The sequence below is a fragment of the Salvia hispanica genome, chromosome 3 (assembly GCF_029641045.1).
Source record: "Salvia hispanica isolate PSC_SH4W2 chromosome 3, Shi_PSC_v1, whole genome shotgun sequence".
NCBI classification, from domain to species: Eukaryota; Viridiplantae; Streptophyta; class Magnoliopsida; order Lamiales; family Lamiaceae; genus Salvia; species Salvia hispanica.
Genome location: NC_142694.1, coordinates 36,450,577 through 36,476,280, shown reverse-complemented (window position 1 = coordinate 36,476,280; position 25,704 = coordinate 36,450,577). Strand labels below are relative to the sequence as shown.

Below are 25,704 nucleotides of genomic sequence, written 5' to 3'. Positions count from 1 at the left end.
AGAAAGAGATAGATGCATTGATGAAGAATGAAACTTGGGAAAAATGCACCTTACCAGACGGAAAGAAACCAGTTGGGTGTAGGTGGGTCTTCACCATCAAAAGACGTGCAGATGGATCAATCGAGAGGTACAAGGCGCGATTGGTGGCCAAAGGATACACCCAAGTGTATGGAATTGATTATGATGAAACTTTTTCTCCAGTTGCCAAGCTCAGCACTATCCGAGCTTTGCTATCTGTTGCAGCATGCAAGGATTGGCCGTTATACCAGTTTGACGTTACAAATGCCTTCCTTCACGGGGAATTAGAGAAAAACAAAGAAGTCTACATGGCAGTACCACCAGGGTTTGATGCAGAATTTGGTCCGGGACAAGTATGCAAATTGAAGAAAACACTTTATGGACTGAAGCAATCCCCGAGGATATGGTTTGGAAGATTTTGTCAAGCAATGATCAAGCACGGGTTCAAACAAAGTCTCTCCGATCACACGCTCTTTACCAAACGCAGAGGAGATAAGGTAACATGTCTCATCATTTATGTTGACGATATGATTATCACAGGGGATGACCTCGAAGAAATCAACAGTCTCAAAGTAAACTTGTTCAAGGAATTTGACATGAAAGATCTTGGCTCCTTGAAATACTTCTTGGGAATAGAAGTACTTAGATCAAGGCGTGGAATATTTCTGAGACAGAAGAAGTATGTGCTGGATCTATTGGCAGAGACTGGACTCCTGGACTGCAAGCCCGCTGAAACTCCAATGATACCAAATCATGGGTTAAAAATTGTCGAGGGAGCGAAATCTACAGATCGAGGAGAATATCAGAGATTAGTGGGAAGATTGATCTATCTTTCACATACCAGGCCAGACATCGCATACTCAGTGGGAGTTGTGAGCCAGTTCATGCACCAACCCCAAGAAGAACACATGGATGCAGCCCTGAGGATAGTAAGGTACCTTAAAGGAACAGTTGGCTATGGAATCTTCTTGAAAAGGGGAGAAAATCTGGAAATTGATGGCTATACGGATGCAGACTGGGCTAGCAACCCAGTTGATAGAAAATCTACAGGAGGATACTTCACTTTTATCGGAGGAAACCTGGTTACTTGGAGAAGCAAGAAACAGAATGTTGTGGCCCTATCAAGTGCGGAAGCTGAATTCCGGGGCATCAGAAGTGGACTTACGGAAATCATGTGGCTTAGAAGATTGCTCACCGAGATCGGTTTTTCTCCAAGCCGCAGAAGCAAGTTGTTTTGTGACAACAAAGCAGCAATCAGCATATCCGAGAACCCAGTTCAGCATGACAGAACTAAACATGTTGAGGTCGATCGCCATTTCATTAAAGAGAAACTTGAAGAGGGAATTATCGAGTTCCCGTTTGTCCGATCTGAGGAACAGTTGGCGGACATCCTAACCAAAGCAGTGAGTCCAAAGAACTTCAAAGAAATATTGGCCAAGTTGAACATCGGAAACACCGTTGCTCAACTTGAGGGGGAGTGTCAATAATAGCCCAACGGCTAGTAAACCTTTCCAATACATTGGGAAATCATTTTACATTAAAGGTACTTTGGTAGTTCCTAGACTAAGACTTTAATGTTTACTAGTACCTAGAACTAGGAGAGTTCCCATAATGTAATCCACCCTATATATGTGGGTACCATGTAAGCTTTACAATCAATCAAAAAAAAATTATACAAACTCTTTCTATACAAAGTCTTTTGCCACCATGTTTTATCTTCTTTATGTCGCCTCTCTCGATTACCATCTCTAAGAGACTATATATCATTTCAAATCAATTTATCTTACCACGAGAAATGAATCAAGAGCAACTGCAGTAAAGAGATTTGGTGGCGTCATATTCATGAATCTTGCAAGCCATGCCCAACCTTCCTTTGCTCCGTGCAGGTTTTGGCAGCCTCCAACTTCAGTCTGCGATAGCAAGACAGAATGTAAAACTAGTGTACGGCATAATGGAGCGAATATCATAGTTTGTATAATTAGTAGGAGTGACAAACCTGCACTAAAGCTCCATATAGTTTCATATAAGAGCTCAACCTTTCCAAATACTCATCGAGGTGCTCAATCTTGCCATCTACTTCCTTGTAACCGATCGCTTTGAAGTAGTCGTCTTTGCATCTAAATGCTTCCTGTATCAACAATGACAAAATATAAGCACCATTTGCATCAAAGATGAGAACAATGACAAAATCACCTGTGAATAACTTATGTGCTTTGGAACTGTGTAGATGCAAGCTTTGTTCAACTCGGCAACGAGAACGTCCATGGCTAGAGGGATCTGAAGAGGCTTCAAACATTAAAGCTAACTAAACTGTTCAGAGTGTTACAAGAAAAAGGAACATGAGATTTCAGTGACCTTAGATGTCACAAGAACAGCAACAATACTGGAAGCAAATATGGCATTAGAGGCCTTTGGAATTGTGCAGTTGGAGACAATCTGAAATTATAATTTGCTCTGTAAGTATGAGTAACTCAACAAGATAATCAGTAAATTAAATTAAAAAAACACCTTTTTTGCAAATAATTTTATACTGATGGACTGTGGATATTGTGGATTATTCATCAGTTTCATTATTTCTTCTGCCCTTGTCCTGAATCAAGCCAAAACCAATACTATATCCAATGAATTCATGGATAGAAAATGTCGGCATATGATTGTAAATGGCACAAATGAACAACACAGTTTACCTACAGTAGCTGATATAGTTCTAATTAGTCTTCCTAAATATAGTTCATAATCCTGTAAAAAGAAGGATAACAAACAGAAGTCAATTGAATTGGTGATTTTTTGTGCTAAATTGAATGTTTTTTAAGATGATATACCTGATTTAGAGGCTCGGTTTTTGTAGACAATTCTTCGTATATAAGTTGCCTTCTCTTTTCCAATTCAAGAGCATTTTGTGAAGCTCTCATTATGTTTTCCACTGCTAAAGAGAAATGAATACAACATGAGAATGAGTTGAGCAAGTTATTTAGAATAATTTGCAGTGTTCCACTCTTGACATCAAATGCAGAAGTAGAAGTAGAAGGCTCCGGGGCTTCATTGGAATCTCTCTCAGCATGTTTGGCTGCAGCCTGCAAGTAGTAAGAAATCAATGTCGCAAAAGCATAAAGATGAACCAAATCCACTGGTGCTTTGATCCTTTCTTCTTGTAATTTTGCTTCCCTTCTTTTAGCCTCCGCACGAGCCATAGCCTCTCTAATTCGGATATGTGTTCATATTCCATCCGTACAGCCATCAAGTAATTATCCCGGGCTTCTGCACTTGAGCAACATTGACATTTAATTCAACCATAGCTTTTTATTTGCAGAATCAACTAAATAAGAAGCTAGCAGAGAATAAACCATCAGTTTCATTGGAAATTGAGACACAATATTAAATAACTAACAGTGTACCTTGATACTGCAAGTCGGACTCTCTCGCCCTCTCCCCTTGTAGTTCTCTGTTTTAGTCAATTGTAGTTATCAATGAGGCAAATTTCTCATTTTCCTTGACCAGCTCAGTCTAGAGATTAGATATTTTGGATCTCACTGCCTCCTGCAATAAAAAAACACAAATTTCACATGAAAAGTTGAAGCTGTTACAACAGACCTTATCAAGTGATGATAAAAGTTGCTAAATCCTAATCACTACCAAATAAAATTAAAATGGTTGTTATGGAGGTGAGAACTTTTAATGTGGTTCAATTGTTCCAAATTTTAAGGAAAATTCAATATGTATATCTAAGGCACTTCATAGTTTTAAATGAGGGAATCAATTTTGTCAATCCAGCACATAGAACTCTTTAAATGAGGATCAGTAATTAGTGTTGAATTCACAAAGTTATATATTAAGCATAGTAGATTAGTAGTTTTCGACCAACAATTCTAATTATGATAAGCCGATGTTCATCCGTTAGCTCATGGACCGCAGCTTCAGCTAATCCGGCTCTATCCATCAGTTGGTGGCATTGCATCTCAAGAGATTCATCATCTTCAGAATCATCACTGCCATTTTAGTCAAGATTTTAAAACAATTTTTTTGCATAGATGATATAATGATAAAGTTGCATTACTATAAGCATATTCACCTGCAGTACATGAACCTCATGGTTGAAAAGTTATTGTTGGATTGAAGATGAATTCGATTTTTGAGAGAAAGGAGGGAAAGACGGGTATTTATAGGTTTTGGGAGATACATAAATAAATGGAAATTGACTTAAACTTGCCTTATTAATTGATGAATAAGCATCATCTTAGTTTATGGTAACATTTGTATATGGAAACAGACTTATTTAGTTTTCGTATTGGTAGTAATTAATAGCAAGAAATAACATGAATTATTATACCAATGTGCAGCGAATTAAGTACTAGTACTACAAATTTTAGTTTGATTGTGAATCCCATTTAGTACTATCATTTTTGCTTCAACCCTTTTTATAGATTTTTTTTTGATAAATCAAAAAAGGCTCGAGTCGGCGAGCAGCGAGCAAAGTTTCAAGACAAGCGGCCAGAAGCCAAGCCGCAAACTCTTTTTTGTAGATATCTTTAAGTTCGAACTGGTGTTATTTTTATAATATATTTATACCAAATTTGTTAATAAGATGGTTATAGATAGTTGTTAAGGGTAATCACTTATTGAAAGTTTTACATACTAAATTACTAATCATTCTTTAATAATTTAGAAAAATATTAAAATTTTAAATTAAAGATTTATCTTTATAGATAAATTATTTCAGATTTATCTTTATGGATAAATTTAATATTCAAGCTATAATTTATAAATATATCTATATTTTAATTACTAAAGATAGTATATATAGTAAATATTGAGTTGACTTTGATTATTTTATTAGATAAGGAGTAGTATATTTTTGTTCAAGATTTTTAACTCATAGTATTTCTGCTTTTTAGACTTCTCATAATATTGAATTATGTGTATATGTATTGAATTTAAATTTAACTAAAGTGAAGATATTGATTGTGAAAATTTTATTTTGACATCCCTTGTTCATGTTGGTCCATTTCTAAAAAGCCATGTTTTTAATAGTGGGCAATTGTATGTTGTATTTACAAAATTCACAAGATTGTAGTCTACAATGACGAGGTTAACATTACTTTTGATTCTATTATTATGTTGTTCACTTTGTTGGTTTTGGAAGACACGTCCACCGAAATCCTCTGACTCAAACTACTTGTCTATAGATTTCAAACTTTTCACCTATGTTACAAAAACGTTAATATCTCTTCTCTTTGATAAATTAGGCAGAAAAACTGCACCCATAGAAGATACATATGTGGGCTTTTGTGTATAAAAGCAAACGCTCAAGGAATTTGCCTCGTTCAATCAACACCACCAGCTCAGCTAAAGACGAGCATAACGAGATCAAAACGTCGGTGCTGCAGCATCAGTACAGTTCATTTGAGTCCAAACGGTCTCTCAATTGCAATCCTTCGGGTTCTTTCTTGTACTGCTTTGACTCTATATAATTCCGAATCGACATCTTCACCTTGCTCACCTTGGCGCTCCTCGACTCCCCACCACCTTCTTGTAAAGCGTCCACAAAGTTGCGCCCAATAACACTCAATAGCTTCTCAAATTGATTTCTGTATCGGCAGTACATCCCGTATCCAGCCATCTGGGCACGCGACAAAGCCATCATGCATGTTACATATTAAGAGGAACTTAGAAGACTATTGCATATCATAAAATATCTGCAACGTTATCTTACCACAAGAAATGAGTCGAGGGCAATTGCAGTAAATAGATTCGATGGTATTGTATTCAAGAATCTTGCTAGCCACGTCCAACCTTCCTTCATCCCGTGCAGGTTCTGGCAGCCTCCGACTTCAGTCTGCGATAGCAAGACAGAATGTAAAACTAGTGTTCGGCGGCATATAGCAGCGAATAGCATAGTTCGTATTAGCATGAGCAACAAACCTGCACTAAAGCTCCATATAATTTCATATAAGAGCTCAAACTTTCTAAATACTCATCAAGGCCCTCAAGCTTGCCATCTACTTCCTTGTAACCGATAGCTTTGAAGTAATCATCTCTGGTTCCGAATGCTTCCTGAATCAACAACGGAAGGTTTTGATATTAATGCAAATATAAGCATCATCTGCATCAAAGATTAGAAAATGTAACGAGCAAGCACTGATACAAAATTGCAGACAAGAGAGCAATGGTTTTTGAGCATAAGAATCCATTCATGTTGTATGAGAATTTTGAAGAGTGAGGTAAAGTAAAGAATTTAAATAAAATGGAGTTCAATTTTAAATCACCAAACATGGCCAGGGAGCTAGAGGAGCAACGAGCATATACAGGAGAGTAGATACCCAGTGTCAAGTCAGAAAAATCACCTTTGAGTAACTTATGTGCTTTGGAACTGTGTAGATGCAAACTCTGTTCAACTCAGCAATGAGAATGTCCATGGCTAGTGGGATCTGTTTTCAGAAAGAACATGTGTCAAACTTCAGAGTGGAATGGACAGAAAACTATCTAAACCGTGCAAATTTATAGTAAAGATCACTCCCATCACCACTAAATCCATGAAATATTTAATAACTCACATATTGTACTATTTTGAAATTTCATCAAAGATGTAGAACAAGGTTAACCTAAATATATATATATATATATATGACGAATGTTGTACACACTTATACACAGGTACTGTAATATTTCATTATAGAATTGTTTAATCCTATATATTCGAAAAGGAAAAGTTAGCAAGTACTTAAGCATCAATGGACACGCTTGAAAATTTTACATAACAAAGCCACATAAGAATCATTTATTGCTAATTTTTGACACTACAATCAATAACCAAAAAGTTAAATTATAGTAGTACTATTTAATATAAAAGCTTATATAGTGTGTGCTTCAGAAAAAAATCAAATTTGAGAAGTACCAACAAGATATAATTTGAGTTCAAGAGTATTCATCACTTCGTGTAAAATGCTGAGAGATTTGTATATAGTACTAAGAGTGAATAAGGAAAGACATGTAAAGGGAAAGTATGCTTGTTCTTTTTTCTGCAAATATTTTGAAGACAAATAATTATTAATACACCACTATGTGAATTTTTGAATGGTTCTGAGTAATGCTAGTCGTTATCTTATTTATCATCAGAAAACTGATAGTAATAAAGACTTTCATGTGAAAAGTGGATTTTTTACCTCTTGATACTGCAATAACAATTCAAATTATTAGTAGCAAGAGGAATATGAGATTATATTGATTCCGTTGTACCTTAGATGTCACAAGAACAACAACCCGACTGGAAGCAAATATTGCATTGGGGCTCCTTTGATTTGTGCAGTTGGAGACAATCTGAAATGATAATGTGCTCCGTAAGTATGAGTTATTCAAGAAGATAATCAGTAACAACTTCCTCTAAATTGAATAGTAAAACACCTTTTCTGCAAATAATTTTATACTGATGGGCTGAGGATATTGTGGACTACTCATCAGTTTCATTATTTCTTCTGCCCTTGTCCTGAATCAAAACAAGACCAGCATATCCAATGAATTTATGGATAAGAAAGTTTAAATATATTTTCGCATGACTGTAAATGGTACAAATGAACAACACAGCTTTACCTAATATTTTCTATGGTAGCCGAGATAGTTCTAATTAGTCGGCCTATAGTTCGCCCAAGGCTTTGATAATCCTGCAAACAACAAAAGACAACAAACAGAAGTTAAATGTACTGATAGATTTTGTGCTATTTGAAGGGAACTATGGCTAAACGTATGTGTGAAATCATGCATGCACATCACTTCCTAAATGAAGTGGGTTTCATAGTTCTGATACCAGCTTAGTTGTAGTATGATACAATACCATGCTTTTAAATGCAAATGTCACTATTAATAATATATAGTCGATACTACTGCCACTTTCCCAATCTTGGGCCCCCCAATATTGAAATTTTGGCTTTGCCTCTGGCTTCACCTCTGTCTGTGACCACCTAGATATTGCCCCCCCCCCCCCCCCCCCAACTATGTTCCAGCTTGAAGGGGGAGTTAAAACTAGATATATTTATATGGTACAAATTTTGATAATGATAAAGGGTCTATGATATCTGATTGCTAACCATCTACAATAGCACCATTTAGTTGATGTTATAATTGATAAATATATGAGATCAATTGACTTTGTTGACTAATGCTAAATGTCATTTTTTATAGATTTTGTTGTCAGCTAAAAGCAGAGATGCAGTTTCAAACTTAAAATCAGCTATGTAAAATGATATAATGATATATACCTGATTTAGAGGATTGATTTTTGTAGACAACTCTTCATAAATTTGTTGCCGTCTCTTTTCCACTTCAAGAGCATTTTGTGAAGCTCGAATTATGTTTTTTACTGCTAAAGAGAAGTTAATACAACATGAGAATCAATTCAGCAAGTTATTTATTCTTATTTGCAGAAAAGTAAACAGAAACCTGATTGTTGGGTTCCTTTCTTGACATCAAATGTAGAACTGGAGGGCCCAGGGGATTCCTTGGAATCTTTCCCTGCATTAGCAGCAGCATCTGAGGCTGAAGCTTGTTTGGCTGCAGCTTCTTCGGCAGCTTTTTTCTCAGCCTCTAGAGCCGCTACTTTATCCCTCTCAGCCTTTTCAGATTTTAGTCTGGCCTGCTATTACGCAATAGAACTCTGTTAAAACTAAATAACACATGAAGTACGTAGCAAATGATGGTAAGTAAGATATCAATGTGATGCTGTGGCAAAAGCATAAAGATGAACCAAATAACATGAACAAATAATACCTCCTCTTCTGCTTTGATCCTTTCTTGCCGTATTTTTTCTTCCTGGATTGCCTTTTCCCTTCTTTTAGCCTCCGCACGAGCCATATCATCTCTAATTCTTCTTTCTTCTAATTGGGAAATGTGCTCATGATCCCTCTGTACAACTGTCAAGTGATTATCCAGGTCTTCTGCCCTTTAATGAAGAAAGTGAAGAAAGTCAAACCACGATCCTATTAGTGACGAAGTCCAATAAAACAAAAACTGCCATTCTGAGAATATGAACATTGAATAAAAGTAAGACTTCTTTTAAAGAGGACAACTGGCTCTCCCTATTGGTATGGTTATCGATTATTCGATACAAGTTAGTTTTCAAGACACATGATCTCCTATTTTCATCTCCTGAAACTTACTGAGTCATCTTAAGATCTTCAAGTTAGTATGCCTACAGAAGAATAAACTGCAGTCCACCCTTTTTTTTAGATGGTGAGGTTTAGTAATAACTATATTGGTAATACTTTATTCGAAACACTGCCATCGACATAAGAAACGAACCATACAAATTCAACAAGAACCCCCCATCAGTTTCATTGGAAATTGAGACACAAAATTAAATAACTTACAGTGTACGTTGATACTGCAAGTCCAAATTTCTCACCCTCTCCTGTTGTAGTTCTCTGTTTTTGTGAATTGTAGTTGTCAATGAAACAAATTTCTCATTTTCCTTGATCAGCTCAGTCTCGAGATTAGATATTTTGGATCTCACTGCCTCCTGCAATGAAAATACAAAATTTAAGGAAAAGTTCGAATGTGGACTAACAGAGATTATCTCTAAGGCACTTTATAAGCTTTAATATAAATGAGGGAATCAATTTTGTCAATCCAGCACATAGAACACTTTAAATGAGAATCAGTAATTAGAGTTGAATTCACAAAGTCATTCCTTTGATCAATCAAATCACCAAATCAATCGCTAAGGTAGTTTTGGACCAACAATTCTAATAGAACTGCTACGCACCGTTACATTAAGCCGATGTTCATCCATTAGCTCATAGACCGCAGCTTCAGCTAATCCGGTTCTATCCATCAGTTGGTGGCATTGCATCCCAAGAGATACATCATCTTCAGAATCATCACTGCCAACAGAGAGAGAGAGAGCAACCATTTTAGTCAAGATTATAAAACAAAAATTACAATTTTTACTGAATGACTGAAGTGTACAGAGCTAACAAAAGCATGTACAATTCTAATAACAAAGAATTCCGAGTCCCATTCTCGATACAAGCTTTTCCTTGTCTTGTGATGCAGGTACATTCCTTGTTTGTTGAATTATTGCCTAGTGTTCAAAGAGTTGATTCTGGAACTTAACTAAACTAAATCTGATCTAAAACTGAATAGAGTCCAGAAGATATGTTTGTTGGCAGTTTCAAGTCTCATTTACACTTCTTAGTTTTGGAATTAGACAAAGCCTCACCAAAGGGGAACGGTCTAGTGTAATCAGCAAAGCCAGATTATTCATCAAAACCCTTTTAGCGGAAGAAGAACATGGTTCTATTTCAAAGCATGGATGATATCATGATAAAAATGCATAACTATAAGCATATTCACCCGTAGTACATAAAACTCATAATTGAAAACTCTGGTACTTGTGATACTACCTTAATAATTCAGCAGTGCGTATCATGGCTTAAGACCTAAGAGCATATAACAATTCATTTACTATAATACCCATTGATTAAATATAAAACCATGTTCTACCAACACTCAAAAAGTAGAAGGATCGGATTCAGGAAACAAAAGCAATTCATCAGCGTGTTACTCTGTTCCGCACAGCTACTAATGCATCACCGTGACAATGCAGTCAATGTCAAAAATAGTTTATAAACATGAAGTCCAGACGACATACTTATGTTAATGATAGCCAACGTCCCTAGTACTTTAAACATTCGCTATTCTTCAATCTCTCAGTATATAGTAAACAGCAATCACAAACCTCATATAAAGCTCATCACAGGCAAATCTCCTGCCTGACGCCACAAGTGAATTGTCAGCATCAGCCTCGCTATCACTATCAGCATCCGCATAGTCAGTCTCATAATCGGGCACGCGCATTACAAAGCCCCGTTTATCCTTCGAAGCTTTCAAATCTCTGTAAGATTTACGCGCACCGTAAAATACCACACAGAGATTAAAAAGTAAAATTGGAAGCATACCTAGGTTCATTTTTGGTAAAAGGAGAAGGAAAATCTAAATTTGAATTGAGCTTTTTTTCAATTGAATTAATCTCCGAAAGTAACTGGTCGAAACTCCAATCAGGCTGTGGATCAGCTGTGATCCCATTGACATTACGCGGACAAGGAAGCCCTAGTTCAATGAATCCCCTGATTTAACAAGGAAACAATGCTTTCAATTTTCCACCATGAATTCCCACAACAAAAGTAAAAACAAGCAATCACAAAATTACAAATTCAGAGAGATGTGAACTAACATGCTCGGCAACGGCGAAAGAGACGAATTTTCCAGCACAGAGAGTTGCGAGGGAAAGATTTGAGAGAGAGAGAGAGTCCAGAGAAGAGGGAAGAAAAGGTTTTAATTTGGACTTTTTTAAGTTTGAACTTTTAAAGATAGTTGTAATAGTGTGGTTAATTGGATGTAGTAGTAATTCTTATTGTATCGTGTAATGTTCGATTGAACTGCTTATTTAATAAGCTAAGTTGGTGCTATATGATTTGGGCTCTAACAAATCATTTTATCCTACGAATACATCTACATTTCTCCTAATAAAACATCAAGCCTTTGAATTCTAATAAAAATAATAATTGCATCCGTGTCAAGGGAATAGATTGATATAAATGGTTGAGTGTGATTAAAGGGCATCATGAAATAATTTTTATGTTCATAGTGGACTATATGTAAACTTGTCAACTCAGTTATCCCTCTCGTGATTTTGTTAAAGTGTAAATATCTAAAAGGTGCAAACTTCACAATATATAGACTATATTCACGTAGTTCAGTTCTTACAGATGATGTCTCTTTTGTATATTGTTGTAGTTGTTGTTTTATGATTATTCTATTTTACAAATTTTTTGTGCTATGTTGGTTTAGCTCTTTTCTAAACAATAGTAGTTCTTTTGAATATTTGTGATTTTATGAGAAATTGGGAATCCATATTTGGTTGCTTTTTGTGATTTACTTATTATTTCGGAACCGTGATTTGTGGGTGCAAATGCGAGTATTATACGTATAGGGATGTGATCAAATGAAAACTCTAAATATTGTACAAACTCAAAACTATGATCTGGACCATTGAAAAATGTCAACAGATCACAAAAAAGCATCAACAGGAAAATATCAACAGAATTTCAACGGTAGTCAATGATTGATGTTTTGTTGATATTGTGTTGGCATTAGAGCATCCGCAGCGGTGCTCGTCCGTGCGTCCGTCCGTCCGTGCCGCTGGACAGAGCTCGTCCGTCCGTGCCGCTGAGCAGCAATACGTGGCGTCTTCTTATTGGCCAACGGCATTAACGTTGACAAATTCGATTTTTATTTTTTATTTTTTAAAAAATTCATAAATAATTCAAAATAATACCAAAAAATAAAAAAAAATATTTTTGGATTCCCAAAAAAATAGAGCCGTTTATAGACGTTTTTTTTTTATTTTTGTGAATTTTTTTTAATCCCAAAATCATCTATAAATACACACATTAATCATCCATTTTTAACATCAAATTATCTCTAATTCATACTTTTTCATACTTTTTAATTTTATGGATTTTAATTACGTAATTTTTAATTTTTAGGATTTTAGTTATGTATTTTTTAATTTTTAGGATTTGAATTATGTAATTTTTAATTATTTTATAATTTGTAATAGTACTCCGGATATTTTTAATGCATTTTAATATTGTGAAAATGTTTTTATATAAATTGAATAATAGAATGGTGGGACCCTTGAGCTTGTCCTTAGCTAAGAGCACGGATGTGGGTGTTGTGCTCTTAGCTAAGGACAAGCAGTAAAAGTAGGTCCGGGCCCATTTCCGTGCTCTTAGCTAAGAGCACGGATGGGGATGCTCTTAGAATCTTGAAATTTTACACCGTGTTGATATTGTATTAAAACTATGTTGAAACTGTGTTGAAGAGCTTTGAGTTTATACAATATATAAGTTTGTATTTTATCACTGCCTCGTACATATAATTACATAAGTTTTCTCGGGCGAACCTAATTTCAAATAGCCCATTAAGTCAACCGTAATACCAAAAAGCCCATTAGGCAGCTAATCCAACCATGTTCAAATCTACAAGGCTAAAGTACTTTATACAAAAAAATAATTAAATATTTTATTTACATTCTAAATAACTAAGAGGTTATTTTGGTTGGCGGGGATGAAAAAGGAAAGTGTTTTATATTCAGTGGAAATGACGGAGTAGTAAATTAATACTATTACCTCAGTTTGGTTTTAACTATATAGCTCGTCTGTGATACTGGTACAACTTTGAGAGATCTAAATTCATCTTTGATCTTTAGTCGCATCTTTATTCAAATTATATGTTTTTTTTCCTCTTTGATCTTTAGTCGCATCTTTTATGTGTATATATTATTATACTTAACTCATACTCTTTGAACATTAGTTGCACATTTCTTTTTTGCCATTTGTTTTATTTAATTTTATTCCACTCATATCAAAAATTAAAATTGCATAAAATTGTTTGCCGAATATGAAATGTTTCATTCAAAGTACGTTGAGAGAAGTACATTTTTTTTTTTTGTAATTGTTTATAATATTTTTAATTATTTATAATATTATGAATACTTATTTTAATTAACACATATTCTTAACTATAATCATCATAATATTTTCTTTATCCTCTTTTTATTTTATTCTACTTATCTTAGAATTTCTCTTCATTATTTGAAAGTCTTATGTCCGTGCATAGCACGGGTGATAATATTAATTTTAGAAAACTCTGAAGATATTTGGTGTTTTAAGCTTCTTTAAGCCTTTATTTAGTAGTTTACCATTTTTGGCAAGCCCAATAAAAGATGCACAAAACCATCCTCATCATATCTGTATAATCTAATTGTCAATAAATATTTCCAAACTCATTGCATGACTGTCCTTGTCAGTAAGTGATGTGTGTGTTTTTTGGGCCTTTGGATTGAAGTAACAATTACTCAATCAGATAATGGTTTTATGAATGCAACATGTGGATTGAATATTGCCTTGCAAGTCTGCCAAGAATAAAGATACACACTATTCCTTTAAACCCAAGTGATATATGTATAATACTAGTAAAAATCCATTGATGGATGTTCTCCGGTAAATAGTTCTTTTTGAGCAAACAAGTTGGATACGCAGTAAAACTGCTAATTTAGGGAGCCAAGATCTAACTTTTTCTTAGGATCAATCAAATTTTCCTTAATCTACATAATTTTTTTGGAATAAGAAAACGATCGGGACTTCTTTGCTTTATTTTTAACCTACGTCGTGAAACCACAAGTAAGAGAAAACCTCTCCCTCATGTGTTCGTTCACTTCAGATTGAACATTATGTTCTCTCAATGAGTCTTTCCAAAATTATGTTTTGGATCCGCTACTGATAATAACAGACGCAAATAAAAAAAAAAATGTCAAACTATTACAAAAAAGAAATATCATTATAGATGATAAAGGCATTAGGTATAGTAGGATAACACTTTTAAAATGTGACAATAACTTTATACACAATCTTAATTCAACACACTATTTAATATTTATTCATCCAACCACTATATAAACAACAACACACACACTCACACAACAACCAAACATGGTGAGTTTGTTCTATTATTTCTTCCTCTTTCCCTTACTAGCCGTATCCACCACCACCTCCTCCTCCGCGGCGGCCCTGCCACTATCCACCGAGTCACGGTGGATAGTGGACCAATCAGGCCACCGCACGAAGCTGGCGTGCGTGAACTGGCCGTCGCATCTGGAGGTGATGGTGGCGGAGGGGCTGAGCAAGAAGCCGGCGGAGCAGATATCATCGGAGATTATCGACTTAGGATTCAACTGCGTTAGGCTAACTTGGCCACTCTTCTTGTTCACAAATGACACATTGGCTTCTCTTACAGTCAGACAATCTTTCAAGAACCTCGGACTCTTCGAAGCCATCGCAGGTTTACAAATCAACAATCCTTCCATCATTGATCTCTCTCTCATCAATGCTTACAAGGTAAAAATTGTTTGCTTTTATTTATTTATTCCATTTCATTATGTTTGTGTTTGATTGGTTTTTGACTTTAATATATATGGGGACAGCCTTATCATCAAGTAGAGCAAGAAAGTGCCAAATAAATTGCTAGAGTATTTATTTATTTATTTCAATAATATTATGGCATGACTTTACTCCTTCACCACACCATCTTTTCACTAAAGTTTAGCCACTATATTAGGGAAAATCTGGTTTTAGTTTATTGAAGGGGTATTTATATGTTAAGCTAACTCAACTACTTCATTATTTTTAGCATAAATAATTGTAGGGTATAGGTCATGCATTTATTGTTAGGAGTCATGAGCACAACCATCTAAATTATCTTTTGTTATTTGGTTTGTATTGTGGATATTAAAATAGACTTGACTTCACTTTGCATCATGGTAAGGCAAGATATTATAATTTGGGGTATTAAAATAGATTTTATTCCCTTTCAAATATAATTGTCTGTTTACCTTGCTTAAAACATAAATTTAAGGCAATTTGGCAAAAAAAAATTCATGAATTTTGTTTAAAATTTGGTATGTCCCACAATTTTCAAAATCATCTGTAAAAACAACAAATTTTTAATATTTTTCTTAATTTTCTCATAAACAAAATACTCTAATTGTCTATTTATAATATATTGTTGATATTGCGCATAATTTTTAAATTGATGACATGCATAAATTATGTACCAAGTCTATTCAGAAAAATGATAAAATTCGCTACTAAATCTCGTCAATGTGGAATTTTTTAATGTTGCATTGATACAATTTCATCGATATTAGATCTCATGGGAGGGGTAAAAAAGTTAAAATTCATAATTTTACGACAATTGTTACTGAACAGAATTTGATGGAGTACAATTTTTCAGAAGTTCGCAAACATAGGCACAAACTTTTTTAGTTGATTAATTAAATGAGATCAAACTTTTGAGATGAATTTAGGATTTAAATTCGATGAGTTTAATTAAAAGCTCAAATGATAAATATTCATTTAGTAACCAATATCATATCTCAGGCAGTGGTGGGCAGTCTTGCTAAGAAAAATGTGATGATAATCCTAGACAACCACACAAGTAAGCCTGGTTGGTGCTGCAGCAATTTTGATGGTAATGGTTTCTTTGGAGATGTGTATTTCAACCCGGACCTCTGGATCAAGGGCCTAACCCGGGTCGCCACCATCTTCAACGACACCCCAAATGTCGTCGCCATGAGCTTGAGGAACGAGCTCCGCGGCTCTCGACAAAACGTCGATGACTGGTACAGGTACATGCAGAAAGGAGCAGAAGCAGTGCACGCAGCAAACCCGAATGTTCTAGTCATTCTATCCGGGCTGAACTACGACAGGGACCTCTCGTTTCTTCTCAAGAAGCCCGTCAGCCTGAGTTTCTCGAATAAGCTGGTGTTTGAGCTGCACTGGTATGGCTTCTCGGATGGGGAGGCGTGGGAGAATGGGAACTTGAACCAAGTGTGTGGGGCACGGGTGGGTGAGACGATGAGGAAGGCGGGTTTCCTTCTGGACCAAGGCTACCCCTTGTTCCTGAGTGAGTTCGGCGTTGACATGAGGGGCACTAATGTCAATGACAATAGGTACTTGAACTGCTTCATGGGATGGGCAGCTGAACTGGATTTGGATTGGGCACTATGGGTTCTCACAGGTAGTTACTACTTGAGAGAAGGGGTAGTCGGATTCGACGAAACTTACGGAGTTTACAACTGGAATTGGTGTGGTGTCAGAAATCAAACCATTCTCCACAAGATATCAGCTCTCCAGTATCCATTTAAAGGTAACATCATACATTCATATATCTGTCAATTTCTAAGAATTCTGAGTTCAGTAGCATCACATACCTGCTTAATCCAGCAATTGAGCTTCGTCATTCGTGTTGAAAACTGCAGGGCCGGGCTATTCAGAAGCGCGTCTCCACCAAGTGATTTTCCATCCTATGACGGGGCTGTGTGTGAAGAGGCTGTCGTTGGTGGATCCCCTCGTCTTAGGTCCATGCTCTGAGGCCGAATCGTGGACCTACACTCCCCAGAAAACCCTGACGATAAAAGGAACATATTTCTGCCTTCAAGCAGACAAGTTAGGGAAACCTGCAAAACTCGGGGTAATATGCAGTTATGCCAGTTCAAAATGGGAAGCTATCTCAGACTCTAAGATGCATCTATCCTCGAAACTAAAAGATGGTTACGATGTATGCTTGGACATTGACTCGGACAACAACATAGTCACAAATAACTGCAAATGCTTGGATAAAAACAGCAGGTGTGATCCAGGGAGTCAATGGTTCAAGATCATAGACAGCACCAGATGTGGAGCTGATAATAGCTTACCGGAGATCAGCTCGATTGTGAAGCTTATATCAAAGAATCTTCTAGCAAGTTTCAGCTTATGAACAAATCAAACGACATCCATGAAACATCCAGACATGTTATAGAGATAACAAACTGACAGAGGATGATGATGCTTCGCCCGTAGCAAGAAACTAATAATGAACTCACATACCACAAATACCTTACATTCTTACTTATTGTATGATTGCCAGATTGCAATCACAAATAACTGCGGCTCCACAGAGCACCTTTCGATTATAATATAACCCTGATTTTCTTTCTGCATTATACTGGTACATCTACTGTGGTTATTTATCTTGCACACACTCAAACTTTATCAAATTCCATAAGGAGGTTAGTGCAGCGAATTAATGATTCGTTATCTATCCATCATATGGCTACACAGAAAGAAAGGGGGAGAGAGGGAATCACTGTAAACTGCAGATATTATAATCTCAAACAAACTGCAACAGGATAAAGTTCTGAAGATAATGAAATTTAAGGCACTGAGGCTAAACAACAGACTAGTTAATGATAAACCAGGAATGTTCCCAAGAAGCATGACATATTTCAACAACACACTCATTCTTCCATAGCATCTCCCCCTTCAATCACTTCCACCACCTCTCTCAATGGTGTGATCTTTGTCATCAACACCTCTGCAGATATATTGGAAATAAAAATGAGAATGGAAATAAAATAAAATTGAAGCCATCAAGCACGAAACATGCAATATATTTTCCCAATGATGCTCACCAGTCTTCTTGGAAAAAGAGTATCCCTTCTGACTGACATACGTGCGCGGGTTTGGCAACATATAATTTCTCAAGTACTCTCGGTTCCCCTAAAAGAAAAGGTGGTATGGAGACAAGTTTATCACAAGCAACCAATGATATCTATGAGAAGATAGGAAGAAAAAATCATAAATTTTAACTCAAACCTTTGTTATGACGCAGACATCTACATTGCTTCCACTTCCCAGATCATTGAATATTCCAGAGCTAATTGCTTCAGCGACTAATTTTACTCCTTCATCTCTCTGCAAAAGCACCTTGCAACCTCAACTCAAGGTTTCCACATATTAAGAGTTTGAATGCTCTATAAAAGGCCTAAGGAACTTACAGTGAGCCCTTCACGGTATTTCGATTCAAAAATAGCCATTGCAGCAAGGGATCCAGAACCCATAGTGGCAAATGGTAGAGTATCTGTAGAACCATGTGGATAAATCTGGGATAGCCTCCTTCCATGTTAGACCTCCCGAAAAAAAGAAAAAGAAAAAGAAACAGAAAGCAATATCTTCAGGCCAAAGTAACTCACGGTATGCAAGTGAGGACCAGTCACGTCCACTCCACCAAGCACCAAGGCAGCCGATACGTGTCCTTGATAACTGATTCATATATAAATCAATGAACTTCCCATATAACATACTTTACATACAAGTAATAATGACACTATAAAGTAGGTTTGGGACAAAAGTTTGCACCTAAAAAGATGAGACTTCAGAAGAGTCAGAGCAGTCACAACCCTGGAGTCACGGCCAGTATGAAATCGGTGCAGCTTCAGCTGAGAGCTAACCATGTCTAGAGGTCAAAACAAAAGGACAGTAATGAGTTGGTCGTATACTGAAGGCATTAGCAAGAGTCAGATAAACTAGACAACATGAGATGATATCTAATAAATTTATACCTGTAACAGCTTCTGTATCAGCAGCCGTACCAGCTCCACAACAATAAATATTTGGGGCCATATAATGGATCTTCTCACAATTCTTATCAGCAACAATGGGGCCTTCGGTAGCTCGTGTGTCAGCTCCAAGAATGACACCGTCCTTAAGCATATAAACATTGTCAATGATAACATATTCAAGCAAATAACACACACATTCCTTGACTTTAATAACAACAAGGACCAGCTAAGTACTAAGTATATATACACTCCTATTCAATAGATGCACGTAGATAAGGTTGCAGAAAAAACTTTAGCTTAGTTACTTTAAGTGCAGATATCCTGATATAGGGTAAGACTTGCGCACAATTTCATAAACAACTCGTAGGAGAGTCTAAGTGAAACAAATGGATTACGACTGGTGATCTTATCATCTTATAAGTATCATATCAACTTGACTTAACTAATTTAGCTCCATGGCTCTATAATTAATGAAGTAGTTCTGAAGCATTAGATTCAACTCCAATTCAGAAAATAAGGCTGACATGATTCTATTTAAGCTAATTTCTTTTCATGGAATTCGATATAATTTGGGGGGAAATGTTGCTCGGAGCAAAACTCAATTCAATCAAAATATCAGAAGAATAAAATTCGAAAGTATCTAATAAATAAAATGCAACACATCTCATCTAGGGTACCAAAAAGCTCCCAAACAAATTATGACATTTTTTTCCAACAAAACATCACATTCCCACATTTTCCATCTCAAGTCACTACAAAGCCCTCGAATCACAGAATGAATGGATCCAAAGCAGTACATAATCACAGTATTCCACGCAATCACGAATGAAAAGGAAAAGGAAACAAGCAAATTCATGAAAATTGAGCAAGCACAATATCAATTAAGTTCGAATTAACAAAAATTTCCGAAATCGAAATATTAAAACGGTCTATGATCAAATGTACCTGGAAAACCAACCCAACAATCGTGGTTCCGGTCTTCAGATACGAGGATGGCTTCAAACCCTTTTGCACAAGCATCTCGTTTCTCTTGCACAAATCGAAAGAAAAACCTCCCTTTGCGGGAGCCGATTCCTCGAATCTCGTCATCGCAATTTGCTGTTGTTCAAAACTAAGAGGGTTTTCGGAGAAAAATAAATGAGGAGGTGTGTAGATTCAGAAAAAGGAGTGCAGGAGTAAATGTGAGAGCTTGGGGAAGAAGAAAGGGATGCAGTCGTACCGGGTCGGGTTATTTCTCTTCCGGGTTTGGGTTTCAACCGGATTTGGATTCGAAAGATTGAGCGGATATACCGAAAATACCCTCAAGTATTAATGTTGACTTTTTATCTCGTATTCAACAAAACACTTCAATAGAATTTGTAGGTACTACCTCCGTTCCTCAAATTTTAACACGGTTTGACCCGACACGAGTTTTAAGAAATGTAATAGAAAGTGTGTTGAAAAAGTTGGTGGGATGTGGGTCCTACTTTTAACGTATTAGTTTTATTTTATACTCCTAATAAAATGTGAGTAGGAATGAATTAGTGGAATATGAGGTCCATTACAAAAAATGGTAAAAAGTGAAGTGTGTCAAACTTTCAGGGACAGACCGAAATGGTAAATTGTGTTAAAATTTGGGGGACGAAGGTAGTATAATTGAAATTTTGTGGCAATATGAATCTACTCATATTATTGTACTCTAGTTTACTTGTAAATAGAGGTTCGAGTTACCATAGCAAGAAAATGAGAAAAATATAATGTCAAATTTAGTACTTATATTGCTCCACATTTGCATGTCCAGTATATATGAGAAACATAAATGTTGTTAACCATCAAACAAAGATATAGTTGTGACTTGTGCTTGAATCTACACTAACACACTAACTCATTTGAATGCTAATTCACACAAAAAAACTCTACTACTTTGTTGGAAGTTGATGGTAAAAAAAAGTAGAAATTACATTGATATATATCACAAGAGTTATGTTTCTACCTAGAATGTCCATGCTGTAAGTTGATAAGTGAATAATAAGAACCCTTTGGCCCGTATTCGAGAAGTTGAGTATGTGATCCTTTCTCGACAACCTTCCCATTCACGATCACCGCAATGCAGTCGGCCTTGTGTATAGTCGACAAGCGGTGTGCCACAACCACGCATGTCCTTCCAACCATCATCCTCTCTAACGCCTCTTGGACCAACTTCTCTGACGCGCTGTCTAGAGCGCTCGTCGCCTCGTCTAGGAGAAGGATTGACGGATTCTTGAGGATTGCCCTAGCAAGGGCAATCCTCTGTTTCTGTCCCCCCGACAGTTGGGTTCCTCTTTCTCCACAATATGTCTGATATCCGTCTTTCAACGAACTGCACGTAGCATAACATAACATCACATCACATCACATAACATAACATAAAAACAAACAATAATTACATGTTGCAGCCATATATATACCTTATGAATTCATGAGCATTAGCCGTCATTGCGGCTTTCCTGACTTCAGATTCAGTTGCATCGTTGTTTCCGTACACTATGTTTTCATGTATGGTTCCTGCAAAAAGAGTTGGCTCCTGACTCACTAGTGCAATGTGGGATCTTAAGTTTCTCAAGTTGTAGCTCTTAATGTCTTTGTCATCTACAACCACTGTCCCTTTTATCGGATCGTAGAATCTCTCAATCAGCGCAATGACAGTTGATTTCCCCGAGCCACTCTGTCCGACTATCGCCATTGTTTTGCCAGCGTCAATCTTGAGAGTCAGCCCCTGGAAGATCATCTGCTCGGGTCTAGACGGATACGAAAAGTAGACGCGATTCAACTCAATTTGCCCTTTTAACCGGCTCTTCACCTTGAAACCAATGTCTGGCTCTATCACACTCCTTCTGTCTAAAATGGCAAAAACAGATTCTACAGCACGACTGCCTTTTGCCAAATCAGATGACATGCTCCCCGCATCTGCAATGTTCTTCCCGGTGCTCATCAAGATGAAGAAAACTTGAAATAGATGTTTCGAGCTAACTTGTCCATTGTTCATCAGCCGCCCTCCGTACCAGTATGTCAAAGCTATGGCGGCTGTGGTTAGAAACTGGGATACGAACAAGCCTATCCCGGAAAACCATGACTGCTTTATGCTCTCCTTCCTTGGCCCTTTTAGCGCAGCTACAAAAAGGTCGAGGATCTTCGTCTGAGAAGAGAACGCAGTGACAGTCCTATGGTTCACCACTGCCTCACTTGCGAGTTGGCTTCCTTCATTCTGCGCCTTTTGCGCCATCACGGACATTCGTTTCATCATGATGTTTTTCGAGTAGAAGCTCGCGATGATCAATGGTTGTATGGATATCACCACAATGGAAACTCTCCATGTTAGAACAAGTGCAAGAATGAATGCCACAGAAGCACTGGTGATGACTTGAACCAGCAATGAAGCGCGGTCGCCTACTAGGCATCGCACGACGTTGGCCTCTGTTGCTAGCCTCGCGCATACTGCGGCGCTCGTGTTCTCCTCCATGTCGAACCACCCTATCTCTAAGGTTAGTATGGTTTCGAGAACCTTTTCTCGGATCCTCTTGGTTAACCTCTCTCCCATGACGGCGAAGTTGTAATGTTGCACCACGTTGGCGAAGAAGGCCGCCACTGCTATGCTTGTGAAGATGATGCAATAAAAAGAGACTTCTGATTTTATCTTTGATTTGTCGTCGTTGAAGAATACGGATACAACCGATCCCAAGCAGTAGGCGTTAAGCGGCTGCACTGCTCCGAATGTGCATGCTCCGATGCACCCAAGCAGGGCTCTCTTCCACTCTGGGGCATTCATACGGACCAGTCGCCACTGTGACAACCTCGGAGTGGATAAGGTAGTCGTTTCTTCATCACTCTCATCGTATGAGATCATGTTGATTGAGGGGACAAAGCTCATGGATAAAGTCGGGCTAAAGGGTGAGCCAGGGCTTGACACGACGTTGTAAGGTGTCCTCGGTGTGATCCTCCCAAGTGTTGTTTTCTTGTGGTTTCGTCCCTCGTACAGACGAGATGGTGCCTCATGTTGCATTTCCACCATCTTAGAGTATGCTCCGTTCGTTTTCTGCATAAGTCTGTCGTGTGAGCCATATTCAATGACCTTCCCCGACTCAATCACCACGATCATATTAGCAGCACGGACCGTGGTGAGACGATGAGCTATCACAATGGTGGTTCTCCCCCGGGAAGCCTGGTCGATGGCATCCTGCACAACTCTCTCAGACTGCGTATCTAGAGCACTCGTGGCTTCGTCGAGCAACATAATTTTAGGTTCTTTGATCAACGCCCTAGCTATCGCGATCCTCTGCTTCTGCCCACCCGATAACTGGAATCCAAACTGCCCCACCTGATGCATTATCCATAACAAAAAATTATTAGCAAATGAAACAAATAAATATTCACATCAGTGTAAAGAGAAAATTGCAACCACTTTATAAGTTGCATGCTACTTCTTATCACCTACCTGAGCTTCGTATCCTCCTGGTAGCTTGATGATGAAATCATGCGCGTTGGCGGCTTTAGCAGCGTCCACAATCTGTTCCATGGAAGCGTTCTCTTTCCCGAACAAGATGTTCTCCTTGATGGACGTGGCAAATAGAATCGGCTCTTGATTGACAAGCCCCATCTGTGATCTCAGCCATTTGAGCTTGAGGTTCTTGATTCTGTATCCATCGAGCAATATGTCTCCTTTGATTGGATCATAAAACCGTTCGAGCAAGGACACAACAGTCGATTTTCCTGAACCACTTCCTCCCACAAGGCCAACGGTGTTCCCCGCTTTTACTTTGAGATTGAATCCTCGAAGAATCGGTGTCTCCATTCTTGAAGGATAGCTAAAGTGCACCTCCTTGAACTCGATTTCTCCATGGACATACGACAACACTTTCCCTCTATCATCATTTGAGTCTATACCAGGAACACGATCGATCATTTCAAAGATTTTCGTGGCAGCAGTTGAAGCCTCCACAATGAATGAGAGGTTAGGAAGCGCGCTCATACACGACCTGCAAGCATGAGCATTGACAAATGAAACAATAAAATATTTTTTATCTCGCTTAATGTAAATAGAGAACTGAAATCACTATGTAAAGAGGTCTCACAGTCCTCCAAGGACGACACAAACGCCTGCTATGAAGACTCGACCACCGTTTTCGCCTCTTTCAACGACGAGAACGCTCCCAGCCCAAGATTCAAATGCCCAAGTTGCGAAAACCGTCCCCATGCTTCCTATCATCAGCCCCTTGGCCAAGCCTTGCTTTATGCCGAGCTTCGTGGTTTCTAGAAGAGCCTGACTGAATCTTTCGAGCGTCTGGGATTCGCCTACGTAGGAGTAAACAGTCCGGATTGATGATACACATTGCTCGACTATACCACCCGCAACACCGTACGCATCTTTGCTCTTAGCTCCGATGCCCATCATTAGCTTCCCGAACCCCACTCCCGGGGCGATGAAGCATATGGCACATGGGAGAGAAGCCAACGCTAGGCGCCACGAGAGAAGGAAGGCGACAATCAGTCCGAATACGAATGCGGAGAGATCAACCAGACAGTTTGGTATCTGAATCAACATAAGTAACATGTTACGAACTAAACAAAAGAACTCATCCCAAAACACCAATCTAACCAAACCAAACCAAACCAAACCAAACCTTCTCAGCTATGACACCTTGGATCAAATGTGCGTCTGCAGAGATGCTTGAAACGACTTCAAAGGTGGCGGAAGAACCACCCTGGTTGTCGAAGAAACCGACATCTTGTCTCAACACCGATCTCAGATACTCCATTCGTATGCGCGACGTCTGCCTCTCCGCCGTTCTCGTCCAACACACCCCTTCTGCAAGAGCAATCATTAACCCATCAGGACGACCCAAACATGAGAACTCATACCAAAAGACTAGCAACGGTCAGAATTCGAGTACATAGTCGTACCCAGAAACGCGGAGACTCCAACTCCAAGAGCGACGTAGAGCAGCCGCAGGGAATACTACAAAAATGATCAGATTGTAGTGATGAGAGAAGCGTGTGAGAACGATGAGCTACGTTAAGTTGAGAGTGAAATCCAGACCTTGTCGACGACGTCGTTGGTGATGGTGTGGTTGGCCGTGGCGTAGTCGTCGATGACGCCGCTGAGAATGAACATGTTGAGTGGAGACATGAGGCCGTCGCCGATGCATCCCAAGGTTCCGACCAACATCAGCAGCTTGTCTACGCCGTCAGCATACCGGAAAACCCCACCTTTTTTGCCCATTTTTCACTTTATCTGTGTTTTACTAATGAAAAAATTGCTCATAGATATCACCAATTATTTATTCATGAATGCAAGACTACAGACAGCCGGCGTCTTCATTTAGTTATTTTGGCATTTAGTGTTGTTTTGATGTACATGAAATAGCGACATTGTTTGTTAGAGAAAAGATGGAATCTTTGTGAAATAACAAAGTTGAAGTTTCTTGTAAGATGATAGAATCATCTGTTTGTCTTCAACTGTGAAGATAAGGGCATCCTAAAACAATAATTTATGATGCATGTTCAATCGAGCATTAAGACATTGTCTTCTTTATTGTTAGTTTTTTATTCAGATAAATGATTCTTTCATCTTTTATGTTGAGTTTAACTTAATAATGTCAGACATTTTCTTTCAAATCTTTTTAATTTGTTTTTTTGAATAAAAAAAAAATTTGGGAAGATATTCCAATTATTTCAAA

The 25,704-nt window shown here is 37.7% G+C and overlaps 5 protein-coding genes and 1 pseudogene across 9 annotated transcripts; 1 reads left to right on the top strand and 5 right to left on the bottom strand.

Moving 5' to 3' along the window:
• Window positions 1–776: 776 nt before the first annotated feature.
• Window positions 777–1,465, bottom strand: LOC148930640 (uncharacterized; annotated as a pseudogene).
• Window positions 1,379–3,539, bottom strand: LOC125212864 (mRNA export factor GLE1-like). Of its 2 annotated transcripts, none has more exons than XM_089067460.1 (8): window positions 3,414–3,539; window positions 2,841–3,276; window positions 2,710–2,757; window positions 2,527–2,608; window positions 2,374–2,454; window positions 2,212–2,295; window positions 2,015–2,146; window positions 1,379–1,928 (listed from the first exon to the last, which is right to left on the bottom strand). In XM_089067460.1, exons 4-8 carry the CDS (start codon window positions 2,587–2,589, stop codon window positions 1,797–1,799), a joined length of 492 nt encoding a protein of 163 aa, XP_088923586.1. In that variant the 5' UTR covers window positions 2,590–2,608; window positions 2,710–2,757; window positions 2,841–3,276; window positions 3,414–3,539; the 3' UTR covers window positions 1,379–1,796. The 2 variants fall into 2 exon arrangements, with proteins under 2 accessions (XP_088923586.1, XP_088923584.1); XM_089067458.1 differs by having other exon boundaries at window positions 1,380–1,928; window positions 2,706–2,757.
• Window positions 3,540–5,178: 1,639 nt separating this feature from the next.
• On the bottom strand, window positions 5,179–11,398 carry GLE1 (nucleoporin GLE1-like protein). Of its 4 annotated transcripts, none has more exons than XM_048111126.2 (15): window positions 11,240–11,398; window positions 10,965–11,132; window positions 10,745–10,900; window positions 9,770–9,887; window positions 9,375–9,523; window positions 8,776–8,947; window positions 8,449–8,644; window positions 8,268–8,371; window positions 7,603–7,673; window positions 7,417–7,498; window positions 7,252–7,332; window positions 6,360–6,443; window positions 5,938–6,069; window positions 5,729–5,851; window positions 5,179–5,635 (listed from the first exon to the last, which is right to left on the bottom strand). In XM_048111126.2, coding segments are annotated over exons 1-15 (1,869 nt in total). In that variant the 5' UTR covers window positions 11,242–11,398; the 3' UTR covers window positions 5,179–5,404. The 4 variants fall into 4 exon arrangements, with proteins under 4 accessions (XP_047967083.2, XP_047967085.2, XP_047967084.2 ...); XM_048111128.2 differs by having other exon boundaries at window positions 8,268–8,368; XM_048111127.2 differs by having other exon boundaries at window positions 8,449–8,641.
• Window positions 11,399–14,539: 3,141 nt separating this feature from the next.
• On the top strand, window positions 14,540–17,611 carry LOC125213968 (glycosyl hydrolase 5 family protein-like). The gene is made up of 3 exons (XM_048114793.2): window positions 14,540–14,966; window positions 16,008–16,776; window positions 16,889–17,611. The coding sequence occupies exons 1-3, from the start codon at window positions 14,562–14,564 to the stop codon at window positions 17,386–17,388; spliced, it is 1,674 nt and encodes a 557-aa protein (XP_047970750.1). The 5' UTR covers window positions 14,540–14,561; the 3' UTR covers window positions 17,389–17,611.
• A 143-nt stretch (window positions 17,612–17,754) lies between these two features.
• LOC125212797 (proteasome subunit beta type-7-A-like) lies at window positions 17,755–20,187 on the bottom strand. The gene is made up of 8 exons (XM_048113056.2): window positions 19,958–20,187; window positions 19,013–19,154; window positions 18,810–18,906; window positions 18,644–18,713; window positions 18,449–18,553; window positions 18,267–18,365; window positions 18,083–18,170; window positions 17,755–17,985 (listed from the first exon to the last, which is right to left on the bottom strand). The coding sequence occupies exons 1-8, from the start codon at window positions 20,099–20,101 to the stop codon at window positions 17,909–17,911; spliced, it is 822 nt and encodes a 273-aa protein (XP_047969013.1). The 5' UTR covers window positions 20,102–20,187; the 3' UTR covers window positions 17,755–17,908.
• A 785-nt stretch (window positions 20,188–20,972) lies between these two features.
• Window positions 20,973–24,849, bottom strand: LOC125212795 (putative multidrug resistance protein). Its single transcript, XM_048113054.2, has 5 exons — window positions 24,649–24,849; window positions 24,100–24,557; window positions 23,463–24,003; window positions 21,439–23,345; window positions 20,973–21,350 (listed from the first exon to the last, which is right to left on the bottom strand). Exons 1-5 carry the CDS (start codon window positions 24,847–24,849, stop codon window positions 20,981–20,983), a joined length of 3,477 nt encoding a protein of 1,158 aa, XP_047969011.2. The 3' UTR covers window positions 20,973–20,980.
• Window positions 24,850–25,704: the final 855 nt, after the last annotated feature.

Bases quoted from the DNA above. Each gene is read 5' to 3' on its own strand.
- LOC125212864 (XM_089067460.1), bottom strand. From the start codon at position 2,589: ATGAAACTGATGAATAATCCACAATATCCACAGTCCATCAGTATAAAA. The intron at 2,296-2,373 runs GTCACTGAAATC...AAGCCTCTTCAG, and splicing joins CTGTTCTTGTGACATCTAAG to ATCCCTCTAGCCATGGACGT. The intron at 2,147-2,211 runs GTGATTTTGTCA...TTGTTGATACAG, and splicing joins AGCACATAAGTTATTCACAG to GAAGCATTTAGATGCAAAGA.
- GLE1 (XM_048111126.2), bottom strand. The intron at 8,645-8,775 runs GTATTATTTGTT...ATTGCGTAATAG, and splicing joins GGATCAAAGCAGAAGAGGAG to CAGGCCAGACTAAAATCTGA. The intron at 8,372-8,448 runs GTTTCTGTTTAC...ACTTCTCTTTAG, and splicing joins GAAAGGAACCCAACAATCAG to CAGTAAAAAACATAATTCGA.
- LOC125213968 (XM_048114793.2), top strand. From the start codon at position 14,562: ATGGTGAGTTTGTTCTATTATTTCTTCCTCTTTCCCTTACTAGCCGTA. The intron at 14,967-16,007 runs GTAAAAATTGTT...ATCATATCTCAG, and splicing joins CTCTCATCAATGCTTACAAG to GCAGTGGTGGGCAGTCTTGC. The intron at 16,777-16,888 runs GTAACATCATAC...TGAAAACTGCAG, and splicing joins TCTCCAGTATCCATTTAAAG to GGCCGGGCTATTCAGAAGCG.
- LOC125212797 (XM_048113056.2), bottom strand. From the start codon at position 20,101: ATGACGAGATTCGAGGAATCGGCTCCCGCAAAGGGAGGTTTTTCTTTC. The intron at 19,155-19,957 runs GTACATTTGATC...TATATGCTTAAG, and splicing joins TTGTTGGGTTGGTTTTCCAG to GACGGTGTCATTCTTGGAGC. The intron at 18,366-18,448 runs GTAAGTTCCTTA...GTGCTTTTGCAG, and splicing joins AATACCGTGAAGGGCTCACT to AGAGATGAAGGAGTAAAATT.
- LOC125212795 (XM_048113054.2), bottom strand. From the start codon at position 24,849: ATGATTGCTCTTGCAGAAGGGGTGTGTTGGACGAGAACGGCGGAGAGG. The intron at 24,558-24,648 runs GTTTGGTTTGGT...ATGTTGATTCAG, and splicing joins AAGGTGTCATAGCTGAGAAG to ATACCAAACTGTCTGGTTGA. The intron at 23,346-23,462 runs GTAGGTGATAAG...ATAATGCATCAG, and splicing joins CAGGAGGATACGAAGCTCAG to GTGGGGCAGTTTGGATTCCA.